The 27,727-nt window shown below is 46.3% G+C and overlaps 1 protein-coding gene across 12 annotated transcripts in view; it reads left to right on the top strand.

Annotated features, from left to right (window-relative positions):
- SEC31A (SEC31 homolog A, COPII coat complex component) overlaps window positions 1-21,808 on the top strand; it is a 45,554-nt gene extending 23,746 nt beyond the window's left edge. For 2 of the 12 annotated variants that reach the window (XM_037395319.1, XM_037395310.1), the window contains 13 exons: window positions 132-258; window positions 1,290-1,435; window positions 3,235-3,408; window positions 3,971-4,144; window positions 6,783-6,875; window positions 7,548-7,677; window positions 8,706-9,062; window positions 12,509-12,556; window positions 14,232-14,290; window positions 16,453-16,725; window positions 17,101-17,220; window positions 20,080-20,151; window positions 21,085-21,808. In XM_037395319.1, the coding sequence (XP_037251216.1) occupies window positions 132-258; window positions 1,290-1,435; window positions 3,235-3,408; window positions 3,971-4,144; window positions 6,783-6,875; window positions 7,548-7,677; window positions 8,706-9,062; window positions 12,509-12,556; window positions 14,232-14,290; window positions 16,453-16,725; window positions 17,101-17,220; window positions 20,080-20,151; window positions 21,085-21,264 (1,953 nt within the window). In that variant the 3' untranslated portion in view covers window positions 21,265-21,808. The remainder of the gene's footprint in view (window positions 1-131; window positions 259-1,289; window positions 1,436-3,234; window positions 3,409-3,970; window positions 4,145-6,782; window positions 6,876-7,547; window positions 7,678-8,705; window positions 9,063-12,508; window positions 12,557-14,231; window positions 14,291-16,452; window positions 16,726-17,100; window positions 17,221-20,079; window positions 20,152-21,084) is intronic. The other 10 variants (XM_037395356.1, XM_037395336.1, XM_037395328.1 and 7 more) reach the window with 10 other exon arrangements.
- Window positions 21,809-27,727: the final 5,919 nt, after the last annotated feature.

Here is a 27,727-nt window from a genome sequence, read left to right as displayed (position 1 = left end):
TGCAGTATCTGCCATGAGCTTGGATACAGCTGGGATGAGTGCACTTGAATAGATATAAATTATAATGTATCCTAAAAAACAAAGGTAACCCTAACAAGATCTTAACTGTGGTCTCTCTCCTTCTGGTCTAGCTCATCACTGCAGTGGTAACTAAGAACTGGAAAGAGATCGTGCAATCTTGTGATCTGCAGAATTGGAGAGAAGCTTTGGCAGCTGTGCTCACTTATGCCAGGCCAGATGAGTTTGCAGCCCTTTGTGGTAAGCACACTTTACGAACTGAACATTATTTATTCCACTTATAGCAAAATTATGCTTTGCCATGGTGGATTTCCTTCCAGTCAATTATTGTTATGCCTCTCTAGCTGCTTTGAATAATACAGTTCGTAGATATGCCTCTCCTGTTGCAGAGGAGGAGAGGAACCTCTGGGGTGCTGTGTTCCCAGTATGTTCCCTGATTTTCTGGGCATGGAATCCAGACCCTTGTGAGCAACTGTGTCCTGGCATTGTCTGTGTACTGCACAGGTGCCAGTCTCTTACCATTTCCAGATGGGTAATGGTGATGTTGATGTGACAAGTGTCTCATCCAAGGGACCAGTGCCTTGGTGTTTGTGCATAGGACAGTGTTGGAAATGTTTCAGCGAAGCACTTCGCTATTCTTTCCCAAGAGCAATTTTGACTTTTTGTGGAAGGAGTCTACTCTCGCAAGCAGCAAGTGTGCCTGCCCTCATTGTGTGCTGCATGACAAGACAGCTGGCTGGTCTTAACCCATGGGGAAGTTATATTGCCCATGGCTGTGTGCCTGACACCCCTGTACCCCTCAAATGCCAGCCACGGTGTCTAGGGAGCTGTATGACTAACTTCAGCACATATCAGCCCAGGGCAGTATCACTGCTTTGCTCACAGTTCCTTGGCCAGTTGTGTGCTTGGGTTGTCCTCGCCCCTGAAATGAGGGACTGTAAAAAGTGGGTGGCAGAGGGGAAATTGAACCCTGGCCTCTTGTCCTTTGCCGTATTGGCAGATGGATTGGTCCCTCTGACATGTCTCAGGTTTGTAGGCATTTGACAAGTCCTTGCTACCCTGACGCTAGCTACTTCTGAAGTGATTATCCCGTGAGATAATCTGTGCTGGACAACAGAGTATGTCCTTAGCAATGGAGCCCAGAGGCAATATTCCTCCTTACTGTGGTGAGCAGAGACACAACAGGCCTTGCAGGCTTCCCCAGCCTCGGCAGTAATGGAGGGATCAACAAAGTGATTCACCAGCATCTTCTTTGTTCATATTTTTCCTAGATCTCCTGGGTAACAGGCTGGAGAGCGAGGGAGACAGCCTTCTGCAGACACAGGCTTGTCTCTGTTACATTTGTGCTGGCAATGTGGAAAAACTTGTTGCTTGCTGGACCAAAGCGCGGGACGGAAACAGCCCCTTGTCCCTCCAGGTTGGTAATTTCATTAAGGTGTTGGAAGTAACACGCTGCAGTCATTTGGCACTTAAATGATTTAGTGTAGAGCTTTGGTGCTGCCTGCATCCTGAGATACACACAGCTATCAAGCTTTTTCCTTCTGGAATGGGTGGCTTCTGTAGAAATAACACCTAAATATAATATTGGAATATGAGTTATGAAACATGACGGCCCTTGTGTCTGCTCTGTTCTTCGGGTAATCATGCTAATAAGCTTCTTGTGTAACAAAGTAGTTGTAGGGCTTAGAGGTGCTTTGATAAAGAAGGGGCTTTGAACACTTGGACTTTTTGCAATAGGAGAATACCTGGACGTTTTTGCTTTTGGAGGAGGTGGCTTGGGTGTTCAGGGGAAGAAATCTAATAAATTACAGAGTTAAATCTGGGAAGAAAGTTGTAGGAAGGTTCCAGAAGAGTTTTCTCTAGAGGCTTGTACATGCAGGGTTTAGTTGCCAGCAGTGAAATATATTGCATATAGCAGATGTATTGGGGGAATAGGTTTGATGACAGTGAGATGAAGCAGTTATGGAATAATTTATTCTACATATATAATCTTAGTTTCTTCCAACTGTTCAGGGCCTTAGAAGGACCAGTTTTAGAAAGTATTTAATGTTACTGGGCAGTGCTGTGAGTCTGTTCAGTTAATTGAAGGAACTGGAGTATATGTGAATTTTGCTTCACGTTATTAACTCTCTCCAGTTTTGAATTACCAACATTTCTTTCCAGTCTTTTGATTTTGAGGGCTTCAGTTACAGAGTCACCTTGTTTGAATTTGCATTTTGATTGCATTGCTTTTGTTTTCTCAGACACTAGAATTGAAAAACAGTTAGTCATAATTAGGCTAATAGTTTACTGTGATGTGGAACATCTGAAAGCCATAGGAGCTGTTGGTTATCTTGATTTATTTTTTCCTTGTCTTTTTTTGAAGTGCTGATTTGTTAGAGAAAACAAAAATGAATTATTAAACAGTCCTTATTAGTGATGTATGGTTGAAATGCTGTGTGGTATACTCTTTATAAATCTGTTAAAAGATTTTAAAGAGCTATTGAGTGTTACTACAAATATTCGTTTGCCAATATTATCTACCAATATAATACAGTGAGACTAAGAAAAACCTGAGAAGACTGACCAGAAAATGTTCCTGTAACAGCAGTAGGAGGAAACCCAACCAAGACCAGCTCTGGTATTTGGGGATGTGCAAGAAAGGGAAAATGAGGGGTATTCGTGGTGAATATCAGGAAAACCATCTTTGCAGTAACAACCAGAAAACCATGGATAACTCTCCCAAGGGAGGAGTCAGTTCTTAACCATCTTGATCAAAAAGGTCTGACTTATTAAAATGCTGCAAATCAATGTGTGGCACCCCAGCATTAACAGCAGTGATGGGCATAATGTTTTCAGATGGCTCTCATGGCTCTTACCAGATGTTTTTATGAAAGCATACTCTTTTGGTGGACATGCTTATTGCTGATAGGGCCCTGAAATCCTGTTTAATAAAAACGGGTCTTTTGGTTTTGAGCTCTACCCGGTGCACTGCTTGGCTTTGCTGTTAAGTCATTGGTGCACAGCTGCTGGTTGATGTTCTGTTGTCTCACATGCTAGAGAAGCTGTCTTCAGTGTAGCTGTAACTGTTTTAGAAACCTGCACTTGGCTTGGGCTTCCCGTTGGGTGAGAGGGGTTCTGCAGGGCTGCCCTGAGGAACAGCTCTCCGTGACAGCTGTTAGCCAGGGCCTACTTCACCTTGCTGTTCTCACTTGGGGTTTTTTTCTGACCTTCCAGGATTTAATAGAGAAAGTTGTAATCCTGCGCAAAGCTGTGCAACTCACCCAGGCTGTGGACCCTAATGCTGTGGGGGCCCTTTTGGCTGAGAAGATGAGCCAGTATGCCAACCTCCTGGCTTCACAGGGCAGCATTGCTGCAGCTTTGACCTTCCTCCCTACAAACACCAACCAGGTACGGGGCATTCAGGTTTTTTTTACTCCTTCTCCCTGTGTGAGCAAGTGTACTTTGAGCAAAGGTCTCTGAATGGTGCAGTTAGCCAGCAGGGCTGCCATTTGAAATGTACCTGGGGATGTGATGGTCGGGCTGTTTCCTCGCTCCCTCCATTAGCCTCACTGAGCTGGCAGAAGTATATTGCCTTATTCTTCCTCTTCATTGCACACCCTTGTCCTTGCAGCAGCCAGTGGCTGCCAAAAGGGCAGCTGTCCCTCCTGCAAGCCAAACATAGTGAAATGTGTACTTTGACACTTGGTTGGTGGTTTTCTTTTGATTTCTCATCCTTCATCAGCTGGTATTCATAGGTAGGCTGGCTTGGGAATGATGCAACCCAAGATGGGAGGCGGGCACATGGTAAGGCAGTTCCAGTGGTCCCATGTCTCATGCAGAAAAGACTTGTTCCAATCTCATAAAGCAGAGCAGGCTTCTGAGAGAGCACTCATTAGCGTGTGACCAGTTAGCCTCTTAGTGTGATGCACTGGGTGGGTAACCTTCTTTCACTGTCCTTTTCTAATTGCAGCCAAACATCATGCTGTTACGGGACAGACTTTGCAGAGCCCAAGGGGAGGTTCCAGTGGGACAGGAAGTCCTCAAGGCACCGTACGAGAGACAACCCATGCCCAAAGGACAAGCTGGCCCTGTGGCTGGACAGATGCAAGGGCCACAGGCTCCAGCCCAGCAGTATTACCAACAGGTAAATGCTTTTCAGCAGTCAGGGAGAGACGTGGTGCTTGAGTTCTGGAGAGTGATGGATAGAGGAATTTTTTTTCCTTTCTCTTGGTCTGAGCTGGGGCTGTATGATGTACTCCTACAGAGAGTCCTGTGGTGAAAGTCGTTGGTGCTGCTTTTCAGGCAGTACAGATGCCTCCTCGACTCCTTGTCTGGAAAACATCTGTTAAACAAGTTGTCAAGTAGCCTGCTTCTGAAGATCAGGTGTTTTCCCTCTTTATTTACAAATGTGCTTCAGCGCCAAGGGTGACAGTGTGGGAGAGCACTGCAGGGTTTTTCTGTGCTTGCTTTCATAGTCCCTGATGTCATCCCATCCTTGCAGGCCTTTGGGCTTGCCCTTGCTGCTCACCAGCCTCTTCTGGGGCTGACTGTTTCTGGCCCCCCTCCCTGCCCCAGCTCTGATGTTAGCTGCTGAAGTTGCTGAACAGTGGCAACAGCAAATGCAGGGCCTGTTTCAGCAGCTGTGGGTACAGCCTACAATGAAAACACCTTCCCAGCCAGGCATCAGGGGGACAGCGCAGGCAGGGGGTGAGATAGGAGGGGGAGGCAGGCCTGAGCTGAGAGCTGTGCAAAGAGAAAGACTCGGTGAGTATGGGAAGCCTGGGGGCTGCGCGGACTGGAAGAGGAGAATTGGGCCGGGGTCGGATGCCCTGGGTTTTATCTTTAGCCTGAGGCTGACACTGCATCAGACCATGCTGGCCACCACAGGAGCGTGGTGCAGTGGGCAGCCCTAGCTGTGTGCCCGCTTTGAAAGAGCGTTGCCAAGTCCCTAATCCCTCAACACCATGCTGGAGCTCATCTGTCCCTGCTCGACGCAGGGGTACTAGGCTGGGCTTTTCCGAGAGCGGAGCTGTGTCAGTGCTGCAAGTACTCTCCTTACAGAGAGGAGATTGGCACAAGCAGAGGCAGGTTTCTGTCCATGCTGCCTGCCAGAAAAATGGGGGCAGGAAGGAAGAAGGGCTGAGAAGCAGGGCAGAGTCAGGCTTTGTTCTCTCCCTCTTGATGTCAACAATTGTGTGTGCCTTCACCTTCTTTCCAGGGTGTTAACAAGTAGATTTCAGAAGGGACAAGGCATTCATACAAGAGTTACTTGCTAACACCATTGCGTATGATTGGAAATGCACCACTGCCGATAATTAACTCTACTACTCTTCCCTGTGTCTTTGACCTTCCTCCTTGTAAGCGCTGAATTGCCGTGAGCAGCAGTGCTGCGGGTTTCGCGTTTGGGGGCGGACAATAGCAGCTGTCCTCTAGATGGCGCCGCCTTAGCAATGCTTTTTAAACAAGAGCTCCCTCTTTCTCCCACTGTTTCAAGAACACCTCAAACTATTATTTAAGCAAGCCGTGCTCGTTAATAAAAGGTGGGGTGTATCACAACCCCACAAGCACGGTGCAAGTGAGTTATCTGCTATGTTCTTGGCTTTCCAGGGAGCTCATGCTTAGCAGAAAGGTCTTGAAGAGGGCTGGTGCCATGTCGGAAAGGTGCCCAGCAGTATGCTGATGAACCAGAACAGAAAGGAATGACATATTTGAGTCCTTAGATACTTGTTTTGTCTGATTTTTCTTTTAAGAAACTGTGTACGCAGTGCTTGTTCAGGCTTGAGGTGGCCTTTGTTTAATTGCTGTCCCAAACAGGAACATGTACTTAAACTTGGTTTCCTTTCAGTGTATGTTTTTGAACCCTCTTTTTCATCTGAAAAAAATAGGCATGAAAAGGGATAGAGTCTTTTAGATGAGTCCAGTGATGAGTTATGCAAACATCAACAGTGGTGGTTGTGCAGCTGACTACACCATTAGCCCATCATTGCGCAGGGTTAGAGACAGACAGCATGAAGCCAGTTGAGCCAGCCAGGACTTCAGGGCTGCAGCTTTCCCTCTGCCTGCGCTCAGGTGGGATGTCAGGCTCCTGACCCCAGCTGTGTGTCCTGCTGGTGGGCAGCAGACCTTCTTCTTGCCCAGGGATGTCACAGGCATAGGAGGTTCTTGGCTTCTGTCACATCTGAAAGATAGTAGTGGTTGTATGGAACTGAAGGGCTTTGGAGTGGCAAAGAAAGAAGATAGCAGAAAGGAGCTGTGGAAGACTGGCTGGGAAGCATTTAGCGTTAAGATGTATGTATGTGCATGTGCAAGATCTAAATGTCAGATTTCAACCTTTTTAATTCATCCTAAGCTCGATTTAAATAGACTGCTTTTGTGTGTGGCGGTATGTTTGAATTTAACGTGGAACTTGGGACTTCCAGATGTGGTTAGTGATGCTTGATGTCATGCAGTAGCCTTGGGGGAGTTTCTGCAATAGGAAAATGTGATGAAAGAGGCAGACCGGGCTCACTGGCATGTGTAACACTGCACTTGCTCCATAGCCTGTTGTACCTGCATCTCTGCTGTGCTTTATCCTCACTCTGCAATTCACTTCAGCTCCAGCACAGTCATTTAGTCTGTCTTGAATGCAGTTTTCCTTCTTCCTCTGAGACTTTATGGCTGTGTTACAAGTACCAGCATGCAAACTATTTTGTGTTCACTACTTTGCGTCTTGTTTTGTGAAACCCTTCAGACTTTTTTTATTGTTTTGTTTTCCATGATTGGTATTTCTTTGTTCAATTCAGGTTAGAATTGCCCCTACTGTCACTACCTGGAGTAACAAAACTCCTACTGCCCTTCCCAGCCATCCTCCTGCAGGCTGTCCCTCTGACACACAGGTATAACCTTCATTATTCCTCTCTGAGCCCCTGCTCCACCCTAATATGTCCCCTGGTATAGTCTGTGTGCTGGACACCGTCTGGTATGGATAGACGGAAGGAGCAGCTTCCACATGAGCTCTGGTTTTGCTCCTCTGTGTCTCATGTTAGTTTTTTTTCCCACCAACACCCAGATGAGTGACTCTGGAAAGCCTTGAGTGGGAGCTCAGTGTGCCCTGAGCGTCCCCAGCCCTTGCCCCACACTGGAATATTTGAAGTGTGATGGTATTTTTCTTTTCCCTCTTTCCCATGGAAGTTAGAAGCCTCAAAATTTAATGTTTCAGTGGTTCAGTTGAAAGCTGTGGATGGCAGGGTGCTCTCAGACTGCCTGAATAACAGGCAGCACTGGCAAGGACCTCTTCCTTGTGTGGGAAGCTGTGTGCTGCTCTGCTGCTGCTGAAGTTACTGCACATAGAAGCTGTGCTTTCAGTGTTGTGCTGGGCATCCTGAGGCACTGGGGTGGTTGGAGACATTTGCCCCTGTGCTGGTGGTTCTTCCAGGGCATGTGGTTTCAAGCCTTTAAATGTGAACTGATCGTTTTGTTACAGTTCTGCTTCAGCATTGCATTACTGTTACTGACTAAATCCTTATCTCCCCCTGCCCTTTTTCCTGCAATCTTTTTTTTTTTTACAGGGAGACAACCCACCTCCTCCAGGGTTTATCATGCCAGGTGCCGTTAACCCCAACATGCCACCGCAGCAAGCCCCATCTCCCAATTACAGCATGTACTCACAAGGAGGGGCCCGGCCAACTTACCCACAGAGTGAGTAGCAGCAGCTTCCCCCTCCCACCCAGGCTGGCCAGCTAGGTGATGAAGCCACATTTACTTGGAGGTAGCCAGTCCCCTTTTTGGGGTTGGGAGGGTTCAGACCAAGCCAGCCCCACATTTCTTAGGTAGCAAAAAAAAAAAAAAAAAAACCACCTCTGGAGATGATGTATGAGGATTGACATTTCTTGGTGGAGTCCAGACATTAGGCACCCTCTGTCAGACACTCTTCTCCGCTGCAAAGGTGTCTGTCCACAGCTCTTAGACTCACTCCTCAGCTGGCCCTTCCCAAGGGTGTGCTGGGGTCAGAAACCCCCCAGTGTGAGTCCTCAAGAAGCAGCGCAGGCCTGGCAAAGAGGGACCCAACTCATCTCTGTGTGGCTGGGCCATCCACTTCTCATTGGGACTCCATGAAGATGGGAAAGGGGATGAGGAGACAAGGGCAGTAGTAGAGGTGAGTGAGGAAGGAGGCAGAGCACTGACCCTTTCAAAGCAGGGGGCTGAAAGTACAAGCACCAGGGAGGGAAAAAATGGGCAGAGAAGAGGCAGTGAAGTTAATCTGCAGGGCCCACAGTGCAAGGCTGTGAGCTTGCATTCACTTCCAGAGATTGCCGTTCAGCTCCGTGGCCTAGGCTTTCCCTTTGTGCACACCTGGGGCAGGGGTTTCCCTTCCCTGAGAGGCACAGTGAGGATTTCAGTGGTCCAGAAAACAGCCAGAGCAGCAGTGTGTGTGTGACCCAGCCCCACCCCAAGTGGCATGGCGGCTTTGGACAGCCCATGGGGGAGAAGGGGTTCCAGCCAAGACAGTCCTTTCTCCGCTTCCTGGCTCGCGGTGGCAGGCTGAGGTTTTGAGCAGTCCTTGCAACTGCAGGTGGAGTTGTGAGAGCCAGGGCTTGGCTGAGCCGGTTAAGTGGTTTGAGGGGAAAGGGGAAAACAGGAGAGCTGGGTGGAAAAGGAAGCAGGCAGGTGAAACCTGCCCCTCTGTTATGAACTAACTGACTGAATACCTTTTCTCCCTGTTGTAGCGTATCAGGCCGCACACCAGTACCCCTGTGGAACAGGGGGACCAGCTCTCTATCAGCCTCAGCAGCCTATTGCTGTCCCTGCTTCAGCCTCTTACCCAAACCCTGCCCCTAACACCACCCCTCCCTACCTGTCCTCTGCCCCTGCCCACTCCATGCCCTCCCCGCTGTACCCTGGGCAGCCTCAACCCTCCCCAACGAGCTTGAATCCAGTCTCTTCCTTCCCTATTCCTCCTTCTGGCGCATCTTTTCAGCATGGCAGGCCAGGACCTCCAGCAACTTCTGTGGCTTATGCGTTACCTACTGGACCAACAGGTACTCTGCCTGCAGCCAGTGACCTTCCTGCATCCCAGAGAACAGGTCTGCGCTTGGACAGGGGGGCAGGCAGGGAGGGGGAGGGTTTTGCTGTATTACTCATTCGGTTAAATGTGCAACTTTTCCTTGTTGATGCTCCATACAAAGTTTGCTTTTGCTTAGAGGTCAGTTCAAAGCATTTCTAAAACACATCATCTCCCCTGTGCAGCTGGCATGATACAGCTACGTCGCTGCAGTGAGCACTTGCTGGGCAGCGTGAACAGTCGTCTTTCTCTTGTGAGTCAGACCTTGCCACAAACACAGAGCTTTTGCCTTGCCCAAGACAGGGTACTGCAGCGTTGTCTTGTCTTGTCGTGAGGCTGTCATATGCTGTGGGTGGATGGTGGCACACCTTGCGAAGCTAGTGTCACAACCTGCGATGTGGCTGGAGGGCAAATTACAAAATTGAGCAAGCTTTCCTAATTGCTGCAGAGGAGATGATCACAATTCTCCTCACAGAACAAGTTTGCAAATAAAATTTGTCCCCGTGTCCCTTGTTTGTGAGCAGCATTCCAAGCCTGGGATTGACAGCATATTTAATTCTAACATCATTTCCTGTGGCATCAGCTCACTTCCGTATTTTTTTTCCGAACCACTTAGTTTGGGATTTACTGTAGCTGTGAATGCCTTTAAAGATAATGATTTAGAAATGCTTTTACATGTCTCTTTTCTAAATTTTAATTAAAAGCATGTGTGTGTGGCTGACATGAGCATGTTTGAGCATGCATGGTGAGAGCGCATGCACTGAGGTGGGGCTAGATGTCTCCTTGTGACTGCCTGGACTTAACTGTTTGCTGTGGGACGGCGACCTCACTTGTGACAACAAACCTGTCTTTTCACTTAGAAGCCTGTGAAACAGCAGCTTTGCATATTTCAGACTACAGGAAGTACGAGCGGTCCTTTTTTTAAACCTGGCCAAACATACTTCGCATCCAGGTGGTCCAGCTGAGAGTCAGGGACCAGATCTGTGAAGCTGGGAGCAGAGGGAATATCGGGCAGGACCTGAGGGATATTCCAGGATGCTGGCTCTACTAACAGGCACTAAGGAGCTCACTGTGACTCACTCTCTATTTTAAAAGTCTGTTAGGGGTGATGCAGTGCAGAAAATGCGTAATTGTCTTTGATTCGGCAGCAGGAGTAGGTGCTCCTGGCATCTGTGAGGCTGGGAGCCCACACCTCTTTATGGCATTGCCTTCACACACACGCTCGTGTTTTGGGGAGAAACTGTCTTTTGCTCTGTCAAAAAATAGAGAAGACTGGTGTAGGGCAGCTGCAAGGGGAGAAAAGGCCTTTTCCCTCCCATCCTGCACCCAGATTCAGTGTCCCCTCTGTTCTTGGAAATGCTGTACTGTGACCTCTCCTGACCCTGTATTATGGGGCATGTCAAACTTATATCTCTAAGCCAGAGAGGAGTTACTAAATTAAACAGAGGAAGAGGTGCCGGATAGGGTTCTGGGCCTGGGATATGAATCAGCACATTATGATGCAGCCAGCATAGCTTCTGCACCTCCAAATAAATGCAAGGAACAAGAAAATGGTTCTTATTCATTTTACTACTCTACTTGCGTCACTGGCTGGCACTTCAGATCTGTCACTTGCTACGTTTCTGGCGTTAATAGTGAAGGGATGTAGTCAGTGAGGCATCTTAGAGCAGGTGAAGCTTTGTACTCTGGGCAATAGAAATTAGGGACATTGACAATAAAACCTGATTTGTAAAATTCTATAATCCACTTAGTAGTCTAACACATCTTGCCCATGTCATTTTAGTGTAAGGGGAATTGAAGCGGTCGTTATTTGCATTGCCTTGCCAGATTTCTTTTCAAAATCGAAAGTTGTCCGTACTAGTTTTTTTATAAAACTTCTTGAGAATTATTGGTGCTGCTTGTGTTTTTCCAGCAGCTGTATTAAGAAGGCAGCCAGTACAAAGTGTCAGGCCTTCAGGAACCCAAACCTGGGCATTATCTCCGATTCCTGGCAAATGCCAGCCTTGGGCTGAAATGCAGAGGGTGGACTGCAGGGCACAGTGAGGTGCTGAGACCAGGTGTCTCATGCATGTGGGCTGCTGGCATACAATTGCTGCCTGTGGCTGACGAACTATGGAAAAAAGATAAGAGCTATCTAAAAAGTACACTGCTTTCCTTCCAGTTTTTGATTATGCCTTTCAAAAAACATATAAACAAAGAGAAAAAGCTTGCTTTTTAAGTGCAGAAATGATGGTGTAATGCTTAATGTGTAACCACCACCATATTTTCCAGAGTAGCTGCATTGCTTTGTGAAGGGCCCCTTGGCATGAGATCCCGTAAAACAACAGAAATCTGCAGCCAGACACAGATCTCACCTGTAACTCTGAATGTTCCAGTGCAGAGCATAACAGTGATGCTGATCTTGGCTTTGAAGTGGTGGTGCACTTTTGTGTGTGGTGATGATCCAATCTGAGAACATCGTGTATCACTTCACAGATATGATTATCTTAAAGGAGGGGGGGGAGGGGGATGGTAAGGCAGGAAGGAAAAAAGATCTCACATTTGAAGTCTTGAAAAGCACCTGCACTTTGAACTGGCTTGGATTTAAAAATCACTTTAAAAAATAGTTCTGTAAGTATCTTCTGGGTTTTGCAAATGCATATAACATCAATATGTTAAGCTGTGCTTAGAGCTCCAGTAAGCAGGAAAAGCCCAAATTTAATTTCACTTTCAACCTATCTCACTTTGTTTTGTGATAGGTCTTTGAACCTGCTTTCAAGGGAGTTTCAATTTTCAGAATCTTGAATCTTGTGTGGAATTGTGATAGAGCAAATCTGAGCTAAGGGAAGGGTTAGCACCAGAACTGCATTAGACAAACCCCAGGAACAGCAGCACGCTCATCTCCGGTGTTCCTCTTCTCTTTGAAATGGCAAATGCTTTGTCGGCTGTGTTTTGCCCTTTGGATTTATTACTCAGTCTGAGCAAGCAATGTGTCTTTTCACATGGGTCCAAAGCTGCAGTGTGAACGTACTCCTTTCGCTGGGCTGGATGCAGTTGAGAGCACACCTTGATTTGGGAAAATGCTTGACTTCCACTTTGAAATGAAGTACTTTAAGCATCTTCTGAAAAGTTGCAAAGAGTAATGATCTGTTGGCTGCATCAGCTGGTGGGAATAGAAAATGAGAGCACCAGAAGAGATAAGAAAGTGGGCCAGGACTTTGCAATATTTGTCAGAAACAACCAGAAACGCTGATTAACTGCATGGGAAGAGCAACAGGCTCGTTTTCAGGGAAGACAGACAAAAGTAATTCCACAGGGTGGTTTGAACAGATGACTTGTCTCTAAAATGGCATTGTAATTAGGTTAGGCATTTTTTCTCCTGACTTCTTGTGCTTATTGAAACTAAATTGCTAGTCAGAAATTACAAACCAATTGTTTTATTATTTTCAATGGAAATCTTTTTTAGTTCTCTTTGCATTTTATCTGCAGAAAGTCTACCAACTCAAGACCAGGCCCCTCCCTTCGCAGGTGAACTAGGTACCACCTAACCTGAAAATTACAGCCACTACATGAAATCAATTGAACAGACATCAGTAACACATATGTTCTTCAGAGAACATAAGTGTGATGCTGTTTGCTGATTAGACTTCAATCAAATTAATTTTCAGTTCCTTAATTAAAACCAATAACAACATATCTGGAGTTTTTAACCACAGAAACAAATGCTGGTTTTCTTTTTAAAGCAGTTTTTTCCAGGAAATTAACAGCAATAACAGTCTGAGATATTTTCTTGTGTTATCACTATTAACACTGCAGAAGTTAGACTTCCTGTATCAGAAATACTCTGGGATTTTCTGGATAAGGGGGGAACAGAGGAGCTCCTGGGGCACATGGCTGCCAGGAGATGGCACTGCCTTTGGTTAAAGAGAAAGCAGATGTGAAAGGGGCTTTAAATTCTTTCATTTACCCCTTTAACATGCTCTGGATGTGGAACCTTTTCAACAAAAGCTCAGGAGCAAATGAAAATTCAGATAAATTGAACAAATTCTGCAGTGAAGTTAAGCTCTAAGGTGAATTCATCATCTGCTAAGTGAAAAACACTGTGGTGAAAAAGTCCATTGAGCAGGGATTTGGTTTTGTTGGCTTTTTGTGGCTTTGTGCAATAAATCCTGATTACTCGGCGAGGCTGTGGTCCCGGTTACATGCATTCTGAGATGGTTAACTATTTCTAATGCACTAATGCAAGCTTTGGTGTAGAAATCTTGCAACTGCACAGTGTGCTTTCTTGGAAGATCAGATGTGGTAGGAACAACACCCCAGACTCTGACTGAACCTGCTCAGACATCCTCTGTGCTGCTCCCAGTTTGAAACAAACTGCCCTTGGTGCCGAAAGCTGGATTTTGCCACCTTGCTCCAGCAGCTCTGCTCTGCTTTTGGGACAAAAACACCCATAAATGTGCTGTAGCTGGCAGGGGAATCCTGATTTTATGGCTGTCTTGTATCTCCAGGGTGGCTGGGTGAATCTGGCCTGCAATGTTTAAGGCTCCTGTTGCCTCTTATGCCTCTATGTTGTGTTGCTGGGGAACATGTCAACTGTTGTATAAATCCATCACAGTATGCAATTGCAGCAAGAGCAGCTCTTGGGAAATGGATGCAGCTTAATGGTAGTTTTATTCACCCATGGTTTCTGACATATTTGCTGCTGATTAATGTTTATAATTATGTTACAGTGATCATGGGGGCGGGAAAGGCAGCTCAGAACCAGTTCTCATTTGAGTGTGGTACAGATGGGAGAAACCTTCACGGGTAGCTGAAGCTGTCCTCATGTATACAGTCTGTATAGCAGATCTGTGTTCTAGGTGTGGTAGGCAGCTGCCTGCCTCTTCAGAGGGTGTGTCTGCTCAAAGGCTTTTTTTTATTCCTGCGAGAGAATAAAAAAAAATTTTCAAAAAAATATCAACTTCTATCAAACTTGAGAACTGTTGGTCAAGATGCCAAACCTGCACAGTGGGTGCAGAGCCCAGAGGGTCTGATGGCTGGCATGCTGTGGCTGGTGCAGGAGCTGTTCTGGTCCCCAGTGAAGGGAAGAAGAGCAGGGAGGTGAGGGCAGGCTCTGCCGAGCCCCTGCCAGTAGAGCTGTAGTGGGGAGCTGAGCTCAAGAAGCCATCGCTACTCTCCCGAGGTGCTTAAGTCTGTTTTCTTTCTGTTCCAGGGCCTCAGAATGGCTGGAATGACCCTCCTGCCCTGAACAGAGCTGCCAAGAAGAAGAAGGTACTCAAAGTATCCTGTCTTGACACAGCTGAGTGCCTACCACTTTAAAAGCAGTAACTTAAGCTGTTCCTGGGAAATCTGTTGGCAGGAGAAGAAAAAAGGGCTAGCAGCAAACAGAAGCTGCACCTCGTGAGCAGAAATGGCCTTATGCCTCTCCAATATGCATTCTCTCTCAAAATATTTAAGCCTGTAAAGAGATGGTGGCTTTTTGCTAAAGTTGTGGTTGTTAATAACAGCGTAGATCCTGGTTTGAGGGAAGAAAATACCTTGGGCTTTCTTCATCTGCAGTAAAGCAGATGAGTTTTGCAGGAGATGATACTTTTGTGAAATGAGGCCATACAAATTGTTACAGATTACTGACTTTGCCGGAGCTGAAAGCCATTTATACTGATTAAGGGTCTGACCCTGAGAGATGCTGAGAGTAAGGCAATTTTCATGATGGAGACAGTATAGTTTTGTAAAATGGATTTGGATTGCAGCAGGACAGAATAACCGGGGATGCTTGGCACAGAGCAGAGTAAGCCTTTTCATCCCCTGGTGCTGCTATAGTCTTGCATATCTCCACAGCAGTCGGTGTCATCTGCTGCTCTCTGAGCCTGGTGCATTTGGGAAGCAAGTGTCAGTCTGGAGTGTGTTAAGTGTGGAGAGAGAAAAGAAAAGTTGGAGCAAGCAAGATAAGGTCTGGGTGAAGGTGAAGGCAGAATTCTTCCTTACTCTGAGTTTTGGTCTCTGCAGTTCAAGATGAAGGAGCTTTTGGAGGATAGATAGGGGATGCTTTGTGTGCTTGTGACTGCCCCCAGTGCTGGGGCGTTTCTCGCACAGCAGCCGGCATGCGGCCTTTCGGGGCTTCAGGCTCTTAAGTAGAAGGAGGAGAGTTGTCAGTGAGAATAACTGCTGGACCTGAGAGCTCAAGAAGCAGCCTTCTGCAAGCAGGGGTTTTGTTGCTGCTCAGTTTGTGTCACAGCCAGAATATCTGCCATAGCCAGGTCTCGAGGATTGGCTCCCTCCTAAATAAGGGCTTATTTGTTGCATTCACTCTTGAGTATTCAACAAACCTCTGTCAGAAATGTTTCTGTTTCCCTTATGTCTGCTCTATGAGGGGGTAGTTTAGGGTATTCTGAAATGACTCACCACAATGGACTGTTGTAAAATAGAAGAACTGTCTGGCATTTTAAGCCGGCTGTAATTTGCAACTGTTTTCTACCTAAGAATTTACCCACCATTCAAATGTTTATTGTTGTGATTAATTGCTTTTATAGCTGACTTCGGTGCTGGATTGAGAATATTTTTCTCAATACTAATAACTACTAGCTTAATTCTGGCATCATTCAAGATGGCGTTCAGGGTTCTGTAATCTTTCCTTTTTTTTTCCATGCACACACAAAGAAATGTGCTTATTCTCATGGGAGATCTTTCTTCTGTTTGGATTCCTGTATGATGTGCAGTGGAGGCCAGTAGCTCATTTGGTTGTTTCTTCCCTCTACCAAGCGTTTCAGAAACGCTTCTGTGTAAAGACTGGCAGATGCTTAGGGATGAATCTGAAATGCATTCATAATCTGTCCTAGCGCAAACCTGTTTGCCAGAAGCTTGAAAGGCTTTCAGAAGCTTTATCGGTGCATGTTGCTAGCTGTGACCTATGTACTGCGGAGTCAAAAATGTACCCTTGAAAGTGAGACACAAAAATCTAAATATAATGACCCAACAGTAAGAATAGATGTAGGTGTCAGTTAACTTTCATTAGTGTAACTGTTCTGTTAGTGCTGGTCTAACAAACCTCTGTTTTGTACCCTTAGCAGAGAGAGGTTGGCTTTGATTTGAGGTGGCTGTGCTCAGCTTTTGTGGCTGGGGGCGGGTTGGGCAGACTGCTCCTGCCCTGTGTGGGCAGGACAGGCAGAACACACAGGACTGGAAATGCAGGAGGATATTACTGCTCCAGGGCACTTCTCGCTGTGCAACTGCGGCCAGAGGAATGGGCTTATTTAGCCAGAGTGAAATCCTGTATTGCCTGCCCCTGTTATTTCTATATCCTGGGGACTCAGCAGCTTGCCTGGAAGCTCTCAGTTGCTATGGGTTGGGAGGTCTAGGAGCTGGATGTTGTGCTCTGCCTGGGCATCCACAGCAGCGTAAATGCACTGGTGTCTTTTTTTTTTTCTTTTCAACAGGTCCCTGATAACTTCCTGCCCCCGGTTCCCATCACTTCCCCTATCATGAATCCACTGGCAGATCCGCAGTCTCAGATGCAGCAGCCTCTGGGCCCAGCACCAGCCATGGGCACACCCAGCTTCCAGCCACCGCACCTCCCTGTGGGACAGGCGGTGCTGCAGGGGGGCTACCCTGCTGCTCCCCAGCCCCTGGGACCATGCATCATGCCACCCGCCGCTTCCAAACCCAGTACAGAGGGGGCCCCGGGGGCCCCAATTGGCAATGCCATCCAGGTAATGTAGCCCCAGCGTTGCGTGGTTCTGGCTTGTGCGTCAGTAGAGGCTTGCAGGCTGGGGTCCTGTTGGCCAGGTGGAGTTTTTAGTCACTAGCTCTGCACCACGCTAGCACGTTGCTGCTGTAGTCTCCACCTAGACAGTACCTCTTCGCAGTTAATGCTCTAGTCAGTATGGACCAACAAGCTGTTTCCTTATGTGACTTCACAGCTCTCCAGAGGGAGTGACAGCAGATGCTCTTACTGTCACCTCCACACACCCACAGGGAAGAAATAGGAGTTGTGCCAAGCTGGCTAATAATGCCACTTGGTTTAGTTGAAAACAACGAGTGGTCACGGTGACCTGGAAAAGCCTCACCTGCTCTCTGTTCCTCAGCACGTGCAGGCATTGCCAACAGAGAAGATCACCAAGAAGCCCATCCCTGAGGAGCACCTTATTCTGAAGACTACATTTGAAGCTCTTATCCAGAGGTGCCTGCTGTCTGCCTCTGACCCGGTATGTCTGCAGCATTCCCAGAGTGCCCTTGTGTTTGGGTGAATCACAGCATCTCCTGAGAGCTTTTTTTTTTTTCTAAAGGCTGCTTTGAGCAGCCACAAGCAATGCATAGAAAAGCTGTATCCACATAGGATGTGGCAGTCGGGGCCAGAACACAGCCAGCTGCCCAAGCACTTTGACTCTGGTCCTTACAGACCTCAGCAGGGGCAGAATACCATGGTGCTGTTTATGGGGAGGGAGTTAACCCATTGCAGCCCTCTCTGCTGCTCTTTTCTAAGGAGGAAGGTTGGAACTGGTTATAGTTGAGGTTTTGATGTTGATGGGTTAAAAAAAAAAAATCTAAAACCTTCAGAAAGGGCTGTCCTTCCTTCTGTCAGGTGATCACTGTGGATGTGTGCCCTGTACACTTGCTTAACTTCTGCTTGTAATTCAGAGCAGGAAGCAGCTGGTATTATGCCAGGTCTGAGACAAGGCTCACGTGTGAGTACATGCCACAGATTTTGATCTGTGATTTCTGATAACGAACTCATTTCAAAAGAAAATAACAGTTAGCAGAGAAGTACAAGGTTATGGGCTTTAACATGATGGATGGAGCTGGATAGGAAAAACATTTCCTTTGGCAGTTAAGTTAGTACTTTGTAAATGAGCCATCTGTCTTAAAGTTTCTCATTTATTTCCAGTGGTCAGTAAATAGCACGCTACCTCAAAGCCCATATGCTGACTGTTCAGCTCATGCCTGCTGCATGCTGAAAGGTGGATGATGAAAGACAAGCTGGTGATGTGCAGAGAGCTTTGTGCACTAAATGTGCTTGGTCAGCAGCACAGACTCACGCTCCTGTTACAGTAACTGGGAGCTGAGCTGCCTGAGGGCTCTGTGGCCACAGCTGTGGGAGTATGTTGGGCGTTTGATGTCACTTCTGTCTTAAGTCTGCTGTACAGTTTCTGCTGGCTCTGTAATTTAGACTTGGCACTTGAATGTATGTACCCCTCCTGTGGTTCTCAGCCCAGCAATTTCAGGGTGGACTCACCCACGCACACATTTACAGAAGCTTTTCAAGGCCATAGACCTTTCTTTGGACAAACTGTGTAAGGTTCAGTAGTATTCATTGCTCAACATCCGTTCTTTAAAGGTTAGGCTGTAGAGTGCAGGGCTAGAAGTTGTATACTGCACAGAGCCTTTGACCTTCACCTCCTCTGAGTGCCCCTTCCCCCAGACACACAAAGAAGGCAAAAGCATTCAGTTCACACCTGCACCCAGGGATTGCTTTTCTGCTCTGCCATCATATTTTGCTTGCTTCTTGTTAAGTGTCTTTGATTTCCTTAGGCAGAGCAAGCGTTTCTGGCACACAGCGCCGAGACACAACACCCTGACTGTGTACATCAGTTATTGTCAGAACAAATGCAGACACTACTCAGTTATTAGATTCTGAAGGAGAACATGGGAACTGGAAGCAAAAAGTGAGGAGAACAACTAGTTCACACTTCTTCCACCTAATTTCCTTTAGCTGGAGAGATGTCTTGGTGTTCCACTAAACACAATGTATTCCTCTAGGCCCTAGTTGGCCATCTGTAAAATGAAAACAGCGTGTATGCCTTTTCGCAGGTTTTGAAGCAAATGTTCTAAGTCCTGTATCTGGGAGAGTTAGCCAGTCCAAAAGAATTAGCCAGTTTATCTGCCTCTCCTGGGGTATATTTTCCTTACTTGTCTCAGTTCCTTGACAGCGTAACTACTGCTGAGGGGTTTGCCACGTGTGGCCTGAGATCGGTGTGCTGTGTTCTCCTTTATGCCCTTTGCCATCCAAACAGCTTTCCCTAAATTCTAGTACAGCAGGCAGCCACCAGTCTGTCTTAGCCCTGATCCAGAGTGTTGCCATAGGCTTTGTTGGTTTCTCTCTGGGCGACTGTTTAATCCAGGGAAACATTTCAGTTGCCAGGGGAAATGGCACAATCCTAAGTGAAGATGGATTGAAGTGCATACTGATTTGGGAGCAAGTTCCATTACTGTTGTGCACTGATGCCATTTCTACTGCTGTTGACCACCTTTTTTGTGCTTCTGTAATTGTAACCTTGATGCTTTATTGCTGCTTTATTATTCTGGATTAAAATCTTCAATTTCTGTAGCTGTTTAAAAAAAAGGCGAATAAAAACTAAATGGTGGATAAAAATCCATTTCTCTGGCAGCTGCTGTGGCACTCCAGGTAGAATATACTGGTGTTGTTTTAAGAGCCCTTGGTGGCAGAATAATTCCAGACACATGAATGTGTGGTTTGCTCTAGATAAAATCATGGAAGTGTAAAGGACTTGGGAGGACAGTTTGAGTTATGCTATTAGTTTTTCTGTTGAAATGAAAGCGTACAAACTAACTTGTGGTTTTACTAATCAAATATTGGAAAATATAATTAGGATTTGCCATAAAGGACTGAGTTGTACTTCCTTAGACTTCAGTGACTGCATGTGCCCTTAAGCACATTGACACTGCTGGATACCTGATTCCAGTAATAACTTTATCCAGCTATCGTGCTTTGCCAGTGAACCAAAAAAAAAAAAAAATCCATGCTGCAACTCAGAATTTTGTCACTTTTCCGTATCAGCTATACCAGTGGGCTTTGGAATGTACCTCTTAACAGTTTACTAGTTTGTCTAGCTAACTAGAGCAGTTACATGTGGAGAACCAGTCATATCATGTGGCCTTTCCTAGAAAAATCAGGGGAGAAAAGTACAGAGCAAAGAATTCAAATGATGTGTTAGGAAAATGTTGTTGAGAAAGGAATTTCACATGCTGCATGGACCTATGCAATAATATCAGATCAGTATGGTATTCTTAAAATCTGTGTTCTAATGTATGTATTTCTTTTGCAGCAAACCAAGAGGAAACTAGATGATGCAAATAAACGCCTGGAGTTTCTGTATGACAAACTTAGGGAACAGACAGTAAGTTCTGTTGCTTCCCCCTCACCCCAGATATTGCAGGTATAGCCAAGAATTTCATTGGTGGTGTGGATCTCTCTGCAATATGTAAAGGTGCTTGTTCTTTCTTTGGAAGCATGCTTCAAATCCATTTATTGTATGTTTCCATACATTTCCCAGAAACTGGTAGATAGTGCTTGGCCCTAAGTGCCTCTGCAGACTTCACAGTGTTTGGGCCATGTCATGAGTTGTATGGTGCTGTGCAGGAGCTGTGCTGAGCCCAAAGAGCAGAGCTCCTTGTAGTAGGCACTGTGTGAATGCATCAGGAGGGTTCCTGTCACCAGCAGAATGAACCCAGCACAGCAAGTTCCCCCGCTCCCAGCAGGGAGTGAGAAACGTGCAGCCTGGGGTCAGAAAAACAGAAGATGTAGATATTGAAGGCTCATTGACTTCACCAGAGGGCAGATGTGCAAGTACTTTTGAGGATCTGGTAACTTTTCCAAAGTCTTCCAGGAGGTCTGTGGCAGAATAAAAGGACTGGGCTTAGATCTCTTTAGTACTTTAGGATTAGAGTGGTCTGATCCTGTCGTTTTCAGGCCATCTTTGCTGAGCAATTAACTTTAGCCCAGAGGTATAAAAGCTCAGTAGGTCTTTCATGCACCACAGTCTGTCACAGCAGGTCTCCCACATCAGGGAATTGCACCCAGGGGCTGGCAGTGAAGGCTTGCAGAGCTTTGCAGTGCTGCAGAGAAGGTATGTTCTGGTTGAAGTCTGCTGTTAGTCTTCCCAGTGACTGTTCCCAGTGTGGTGCAGCTCTGAAGGTGGCTGTCATTCAAGGAATTAATTGCTACACTTTTCCGAGGGCCAAATGTTACACTCAGGACCTCTGTTTTTCTAGCACTAGTGTATGCATTGTTTCCTCTTTCTGCTGACCTGCCTTGTCTGGCTTCCTTGCAGCTTTCTCCAACCATCATTAGCGGTTTGCACAACATTGTGAAGAGCATCGAAACCCGCAACTACCAGGAAGGACTGAACATCCACACGCACATAGTCAGCACCAGCAACTTCAGCGAGACCTCTGCTTTTATGCCCGTTCTGAAAGTTGTCCTCACCCAGGCCAATAAGCTGGGTGTCTGAAGTCACCCTGCGTTTGCAAAGCCTTGACGGTTGCTTTTCCAAAGAAGTGCATTTCTACAGCAAATGTGCAGGAAATAGACAAAAATGCTAGTCCTTACAGCATGTTGCAGTAGAGCACTGACAAAATGGCATTACACTCTCCCTGCAAAATACTTCATTTTAGGTGGGCCGTGGGGCCCTGGTGCTTTTTATTTTAATCTTTTTCCCATCCCTGTTGTCTACAAATAGTATATTTAATGGATGATGCCCCATATCGTCAATTTTTAGATGCATGTTATCCTGCTAAACGGTGGCTTTTAACAGATTTGTGTTTAAAAAATGAGATAGGTTGTATATCGGACCCTAAAACAGATTATTCCCTTCTACCCCACTGTCCCTTATCCACCAGATTAAAGAGTCTGATCATATTAAAATGTATTTGGTCTTTCATTTTATGAAGCTGCTTACAGTTCTTTTATTATAATCTACATGTTAAATAGCTTAATTTTGCACTGGGGCAAACAAGCGAAATAAAGGCTCATGTGATATGTTCAATAAATGTTAATTTATTAAAATGTGTCTTTATGAACTGCAACTTAGATTTTGAACCTGAAGTACAGTGGGGCGGCTTTCTGTTGTGTCCTAGGCGTGAGGATATTTTTTTCCTTCATGCTTACCACTAAAAGCTCTGTTTAACATTTGTAGAGATCTACATTTCAAAGAAAGGTTTAGCAAGGATTCTGAACACACCTGTGTGCATTTTTAAAAGCTAAGAATGGAAATAGTGGAATGGTTTAAGCTACCCATACAGAGACACTGATACCTAGTGTGTAAACAAGGTCCACGTTGTTTCTTGCGGTCTCCTGAACCTGAAGATTACTGCTCGCTGCACTGTGAGGGCATGCAAGCGTGCTTCTGCAAGCCGGGTCAGGCGAGTTTCATAGCACGCTGTCTTTCCCTGTGGCACTGTTGGAGTTGGCTTTAAGTTTTAAAAATTTGAAACACTGTGCCACGAATAGCACTTATGCCTAGGAGGAGGAACAACAGTTGGAAGAAATGTCCCGATTTAAAATAAAAAAAAAAAAAGGTCTTTGACTGAAAACTATCTAAAATACCAGTGCCTGTGGAATGCAGATTTGGCAACACATTCTGCAAGAAATATTATAAATAACAATGCATTGCTGGCTTCTGTGACTTAAGCTGATTATGAGTCACAGATCTGTCAGGCAAAACATTTCCTCCAGCAAAATTGAGCTTAATTTTATTTCCTTGCAGTGTTTTCTGACCTCATAAGCTTTTATAATTGGTGAGTGTAAAGCATCAATTCGGAGTTGCTTTGTTTCAGGAGTTTTAAAAAAAAATTGGGGTCGTTTTCTTCGCCTTAATCTTGGTTCTAGGTTTCTAAGCAGTGTTACAAGTAGGTTTGTATTCTGGTCCTGTCACCTGGAAGGTTTGCGGGTGTCCTGCTTTATTCATCCATGCCCTTAAAGACTCCTTGTCCAGAAGGCTCTGGTATTGGCTAAACCACATTTAAAAAAAAAATGTGAAGTATGTTAATGCTGCCAGAAACTGTTAATAAGGAAATGGCAGTCTATCTCGGTGGGAAAAACATTCAGGTCACCAGCCCCATACCTGATCGCTGGGACCACGTTATCTAGTAAATATTTCACAGCACTTCCTGATGTGGATGAGAATGGCAGTGGCTCGGTGTGCTTCACCTTTCCTCCCCTGGGCCTGCCTTCTGCAAGCCTGGAATGAAATGCTGGGGCCTTGGTAAGGGAGAAGGCAGCAGCAAAGGGGCTGCCACCTGCAGCAAAAGCAGAATTTGGGTAGCTTAGTACCCCGGGATCTCCGCACGCGGAAAGGAGTGCTGCACTGAACTTCAGTGTTGATTTCTCCCTCAGAGCAAACTGGGTGCAGTCTGGCCAGAGGAACATAGACCCTTGTGTCTTGATTCAAGGTGGGCAAGAGCAATTTTTAAAAGGATACGTGCAAAGGTAGACAGGAATAAAATAGAAAAAAACCTCAGTAGGGTGAAAAGCAGGTGTGCTGGGCTGGCCTGATGTTTCTGTGGTAACACTGTTCAGCAAGTCAAGGAAAGCAAAATTGAATCTGAGCACCTCAGGACCAAACTGGTGGATGGGAGATGCTGCAAGGAGAATTCAGGAGCTGGTCTTGCATATGCTCTCACTGAGTATTTTGGGAGTACTCCTGGACAAGAAGCTGGAGTAGTGGCTGGCAAGTGGCACTTGTGGAGGATGTGCGGATGGTCCACAGTTTGTGAAGTTGGCTGTTTCTGGCAGTAACAGCTGGGGAGAGTGATGGTGGTGGCAGAAGAAGGCTACACTCTGGTAGGTGCGTTGTGCAGGGTTCTGGGCAAAAGCATTGCTGTAAACTGGAAGTTCGTAAGTTGGGAATAAAGAGCAGTGGGAACCGAGAGGGCTAGCTGGGAACAGTTCTTCAGTATGATGTGGCTTTGTAAAAGCCAAGGAATGTTCAAAGGCATTGCACAAGCTTTTGTGAGACTTCCATCCACGTAAAAGAGGATGCCGAGTGAGAAGGGGCTCGGCAAGGCACACAGATTTCGAGGACTGAAGAGTTTGTTTAAAGGAAGAGGTTAAATAAACTGCTTGTTTGCCTAGTGAGGAGCACAAGGGAATCAGGTTGATTGGAGCTGAAGAGCAGTGAGAAAAAATGTTGGTATGAGCTGGCCACGAGTAAGCTTGGTCTGGAAATTGAAGTGGTCAAAAATGAGACCACTGGATCACAAGGAAACACTGGGGTTTTCTGAGGTGGTAGTATCTTTGGGTACCATGATGTTGCATCACCAGCCTGGACACTGTACGTCAGCAATAATCTCAGTCTTCTCACTGAAAAGGAAAGCTGTTCTCCACCTTGGGCATCCTTGGGAGCTCAGGACCAGAAAACTGCACTGCCCAAGTACGTAACAGGAGCAGATGCAAAAATCTGCTACTCTTCCCCTGAGAGCAGCTGAGATGGATAATAATAGTTAATCAGTTATGATGCCGTCTGTTCGTATCTTCAAGGAATGCCAAGCAATTAGCCACCCATCTGATGTTATAAATGTAAATGGCCATCTTCATTTACGGAAGACAATGAAGCCCTGCCAGTTTATGCTGGCAAAATAATTTGGCCCCAAATAGCCTAATTTTGATCTCACTGAGTGAGAAGACATTTATACCATGGTATTAACACCAACCAAGCTAGTCTTCTTTGTGACCCCCACAAGGCTGCAGAATTACAAGAAAAAGGGTTGGAAGGAAATTCAAAGATGTAATGTGCAGAAACGTGGGTGTTGTCCAACAACAGCTGACACGAGGAGGCATCTCCCTACTTCAGCTGTCGCCATCCAGGCAAAAGCACCAGAGAGTCTGTGGGAAAGGGCAGAGGTAATGCGGTTCTCTCCTGCTGCGGAGGCAAATGGGTAGGGGTGTAACAGGGGCAGTGCTGCGGGGCAGGCTGGCTGTGGGCAGGTCTAAGTACTTGAGTGAAAACCTTTTCTCTGCCTGTAAAGCTCTGTAATGGATTTACCTTGGTTTTGCTGGCAGAAGTCCAAGGTCAGCATTAGACACTAATACTGAAGATTGTCTTTTAATCACTGCAGCATTTTGAGCCTGTGCAATGTTTACATCAGATTTGTTCTGTGTTGTGCCTTTTGGATAATGTAGTTCCCTGACATACAGATTGGGAATGTGGGTTTACTGTTTGGTAACTGTGTTTTCTCTGCTCAGAAGGGAGCATATGCTAGACTGACTGGGCTATTGCAAGAAAAGGGGGTGGGGGTGTCTTGCTGCCATAGCTGTTTCCCAAAAAAACTGGGGAGGGGAGGGGGCATATTTTTGGAAGCACGGCAGGGACAACATGCAGAGCAGTGGCACCACTCCCCAAAGTCCCGCAAGCTCCCCTCAGCTTTGTCCTTACCCTCACCACCATGCTGGTCCTTCGCTTCAGCAGCACAGATCCCGCCATGTCATTAGCCTGGCTGGAGACTCTGTTATGCCTGAGAGAGGAAAAAAAAGGAGTCCCTGGGTCAGATACTTCCCTCCCTTGTCACCCCCTGCCGCATCTGTGATCCTATGTGGCTCCACGTCAGTAAGTGTTCACTGTTCTGAGCCACGCTAAGCATCCATTGCAAAGACAGGGCAGCATGAATAGAGCCAGGCATGGCTCAAAGCTAAAGGGAAAAACATGCTTATATGGCCAAATGTCTGCCACCAACTGATTGTGCCTCCCCTGCAGAGGATGCTGAGTGTCCTGTTGGGTTGCCTCGTGCCGACCTGGCTTGTTCAGCTTTGAACAAGAGCCAAGGCCACCATCAAAGTATACTGAGGAGTGTAATAAATAACATACTGATACCAGGAACACTGTCAACATGTCCAATCTTAAATGGCGAAGCTCAGGGTAATCTTGCAGCCTTGACTTGCTGTGTGCTGAGGCACCCATTCCCATGTTTCTTCCGCCAATCCTGCACATGGGACAGAAACATCACCAAATGGTCAGGCAGGGTCTAGGGATACATTTAATGCAATCCTTACTCAAAAGAAGCTAAAGGGATCAAAACTCACAGCTTTAGAGCTATAAGTTAGCCATAAGTCTACAAGAGTATTTAACAAGGAGCACCCTAAAAAGGTAACTGCAGCTGATCTCATCAGTAAGTCTGTGTCCACCTGGACAGTAAAAGGGAGAATTCTTGAGAACCTGTTGCTCAGCTGCTTTGCCAGGTGCATGAGAAGCACTTCAATACATAAACATTAAGCACAAATTTCTTGTCCCTCTGATGTTTTAGGTTTTGTTTCCTTTTTTACCACTTAAGATCTTCATTTGAGCAATGCTTTGGGGTCATCACTCAGTTTTTCATGGCAAGAGAAAAAAAAAAAAAGGCCACTCTTGTCAACATTTTAAATAGCTCTGCACCAAAATGTGATGGTAGCAGGCAGCAGTAGCGTTAAAATGATACTCACTGTGTTCTCATGAACTGTTTGCCACCTTTTATCACTGCTGCCCTCTTTCTTTCTTTCAGGTGGAGAATTCTAGAACGTTTAGAATATATCAAAACCAATCTTGGGTTTAATTATATACTGTCTGCCAATTTACTTGCCTCAGGAGCTGTAATTAGTAATTAATTAGCACAGCAGACTAACGTGCTTTGTACCAATATCACCCATAAAGCTGCTCTTCCCCAGGTCCAGCCCTGCATTGCTAGCAATCACCCTTCAGGAGTTGAGGCCAGCGCTGCACCAGGAGCCGTTTGGGATGGACGTGAGCTGGTGTCCGCCTGCCTTCCCCTGCCATGCTGCTCTCCAACTCTGGCAACTCGTCTCAGTAAGGCCAAGAGCCTCTAGGTCTCAAGTTATTCGGCAGGAAGGCTTTTTGGTGGGATAGGCATCACCCTGACACTGATGATGTTGCCCAGCCATGCGCTGCTACACAGAGTACAGCACAACAGGCAGGGGCCGCTCGCAGGTTTAATTGCATTCCCCTGTGCTACCCTCTGCAAAGCAAGAAATAAAAACACACTTTCTCTCTGGGGCAGTACCTAATGCCAGCAGCAGCACTCAGTGCCTGTTAAGTCCATGATGGTTTAATCTGAAACAAGAAACCCCACATGATTTAGGTCTTTGTCATTTGTTCTTGCGTTGGTTATCTGACACACAGTTGTGTTGGCGAAGACTAACCTGTAACCTCCTTCCTCCCAGCAAGACAGAAGTGTCTTTGTGGCACAGAGATGCCTGTCTTCATCAGTGGTAGGAATTTGCCAGCGAGATAATCACAGATTCATGCCATGGGAAGCATTTCTCACCTCAGTGCAGATGACGGATTAGCCCTCTCTTGCTGGCCAGGCTACAAGAGGATGTGCCTTGACTTGCAAGGTGTGCTGAAGCAATACTTGAAGCCTGTGCCTATCTGTTAAATAAGCTGGTGCAGCATTTCAGTCAGGTTCAGAAAGGCTCTGTTCCAGGGGCAATCACACGCTTGCATGCTGCCTGTGAGCAGATTTGAGCCCACAGTTCAGCCCTCTCGCCCATCAGTGCGATTTGAGCAAGAGCTGTGCTGAGACAGACAACAGTGAGACTCATTTCAAGTTAGTTAGCTCATGATAGCACCACCGAGCGCTACATACAGGTCACCGAGACCACACCTGAATATCAGGCGCCTCTTTCATCTGCACAGAAGAGGCATTATTGCAGCAGAGGAGGCTGAACTCAGCAAGCAGATGGACACACACAACAGTAGAAAGTCTAGCTGGGACTGCCAGCAAAGGCAAGATGTGCAGAGGAGAGGGAGGCTGTAACCCTTCTCTCCAAACACTGCACTGAGTTCTCTTTTCCAGCGTGTCTGCAGTCACTACACCTTCACCATTAAGTGCAGCAGATGAAACCAGGCAGTTTCCAGATCTCTGAACTACACTTAGGCATATTTTTTTTCAGACTGGCACATCCTTGGCTTTTAAAAATATGAACCC

The sequence above is a fragment of the Falco rusticolus genome, chromosome 1 (assembly GCF_015220075.1).
Source record: "Falco rusticolus isolate bFalRus1 chromosome 1, bFalRus1.pri, whole genome shotgun sequence".
Lineage (NCBI taxonomy): Eukaryota > Metazoa > Chordata > Aves > Falconiformes > Falconidae > Falco > Falco rusticolus.
Note: the sequence above shows the minus strand (reverse complement) of the source record. Positions and strands in the feature narration are given on the sequence as shown.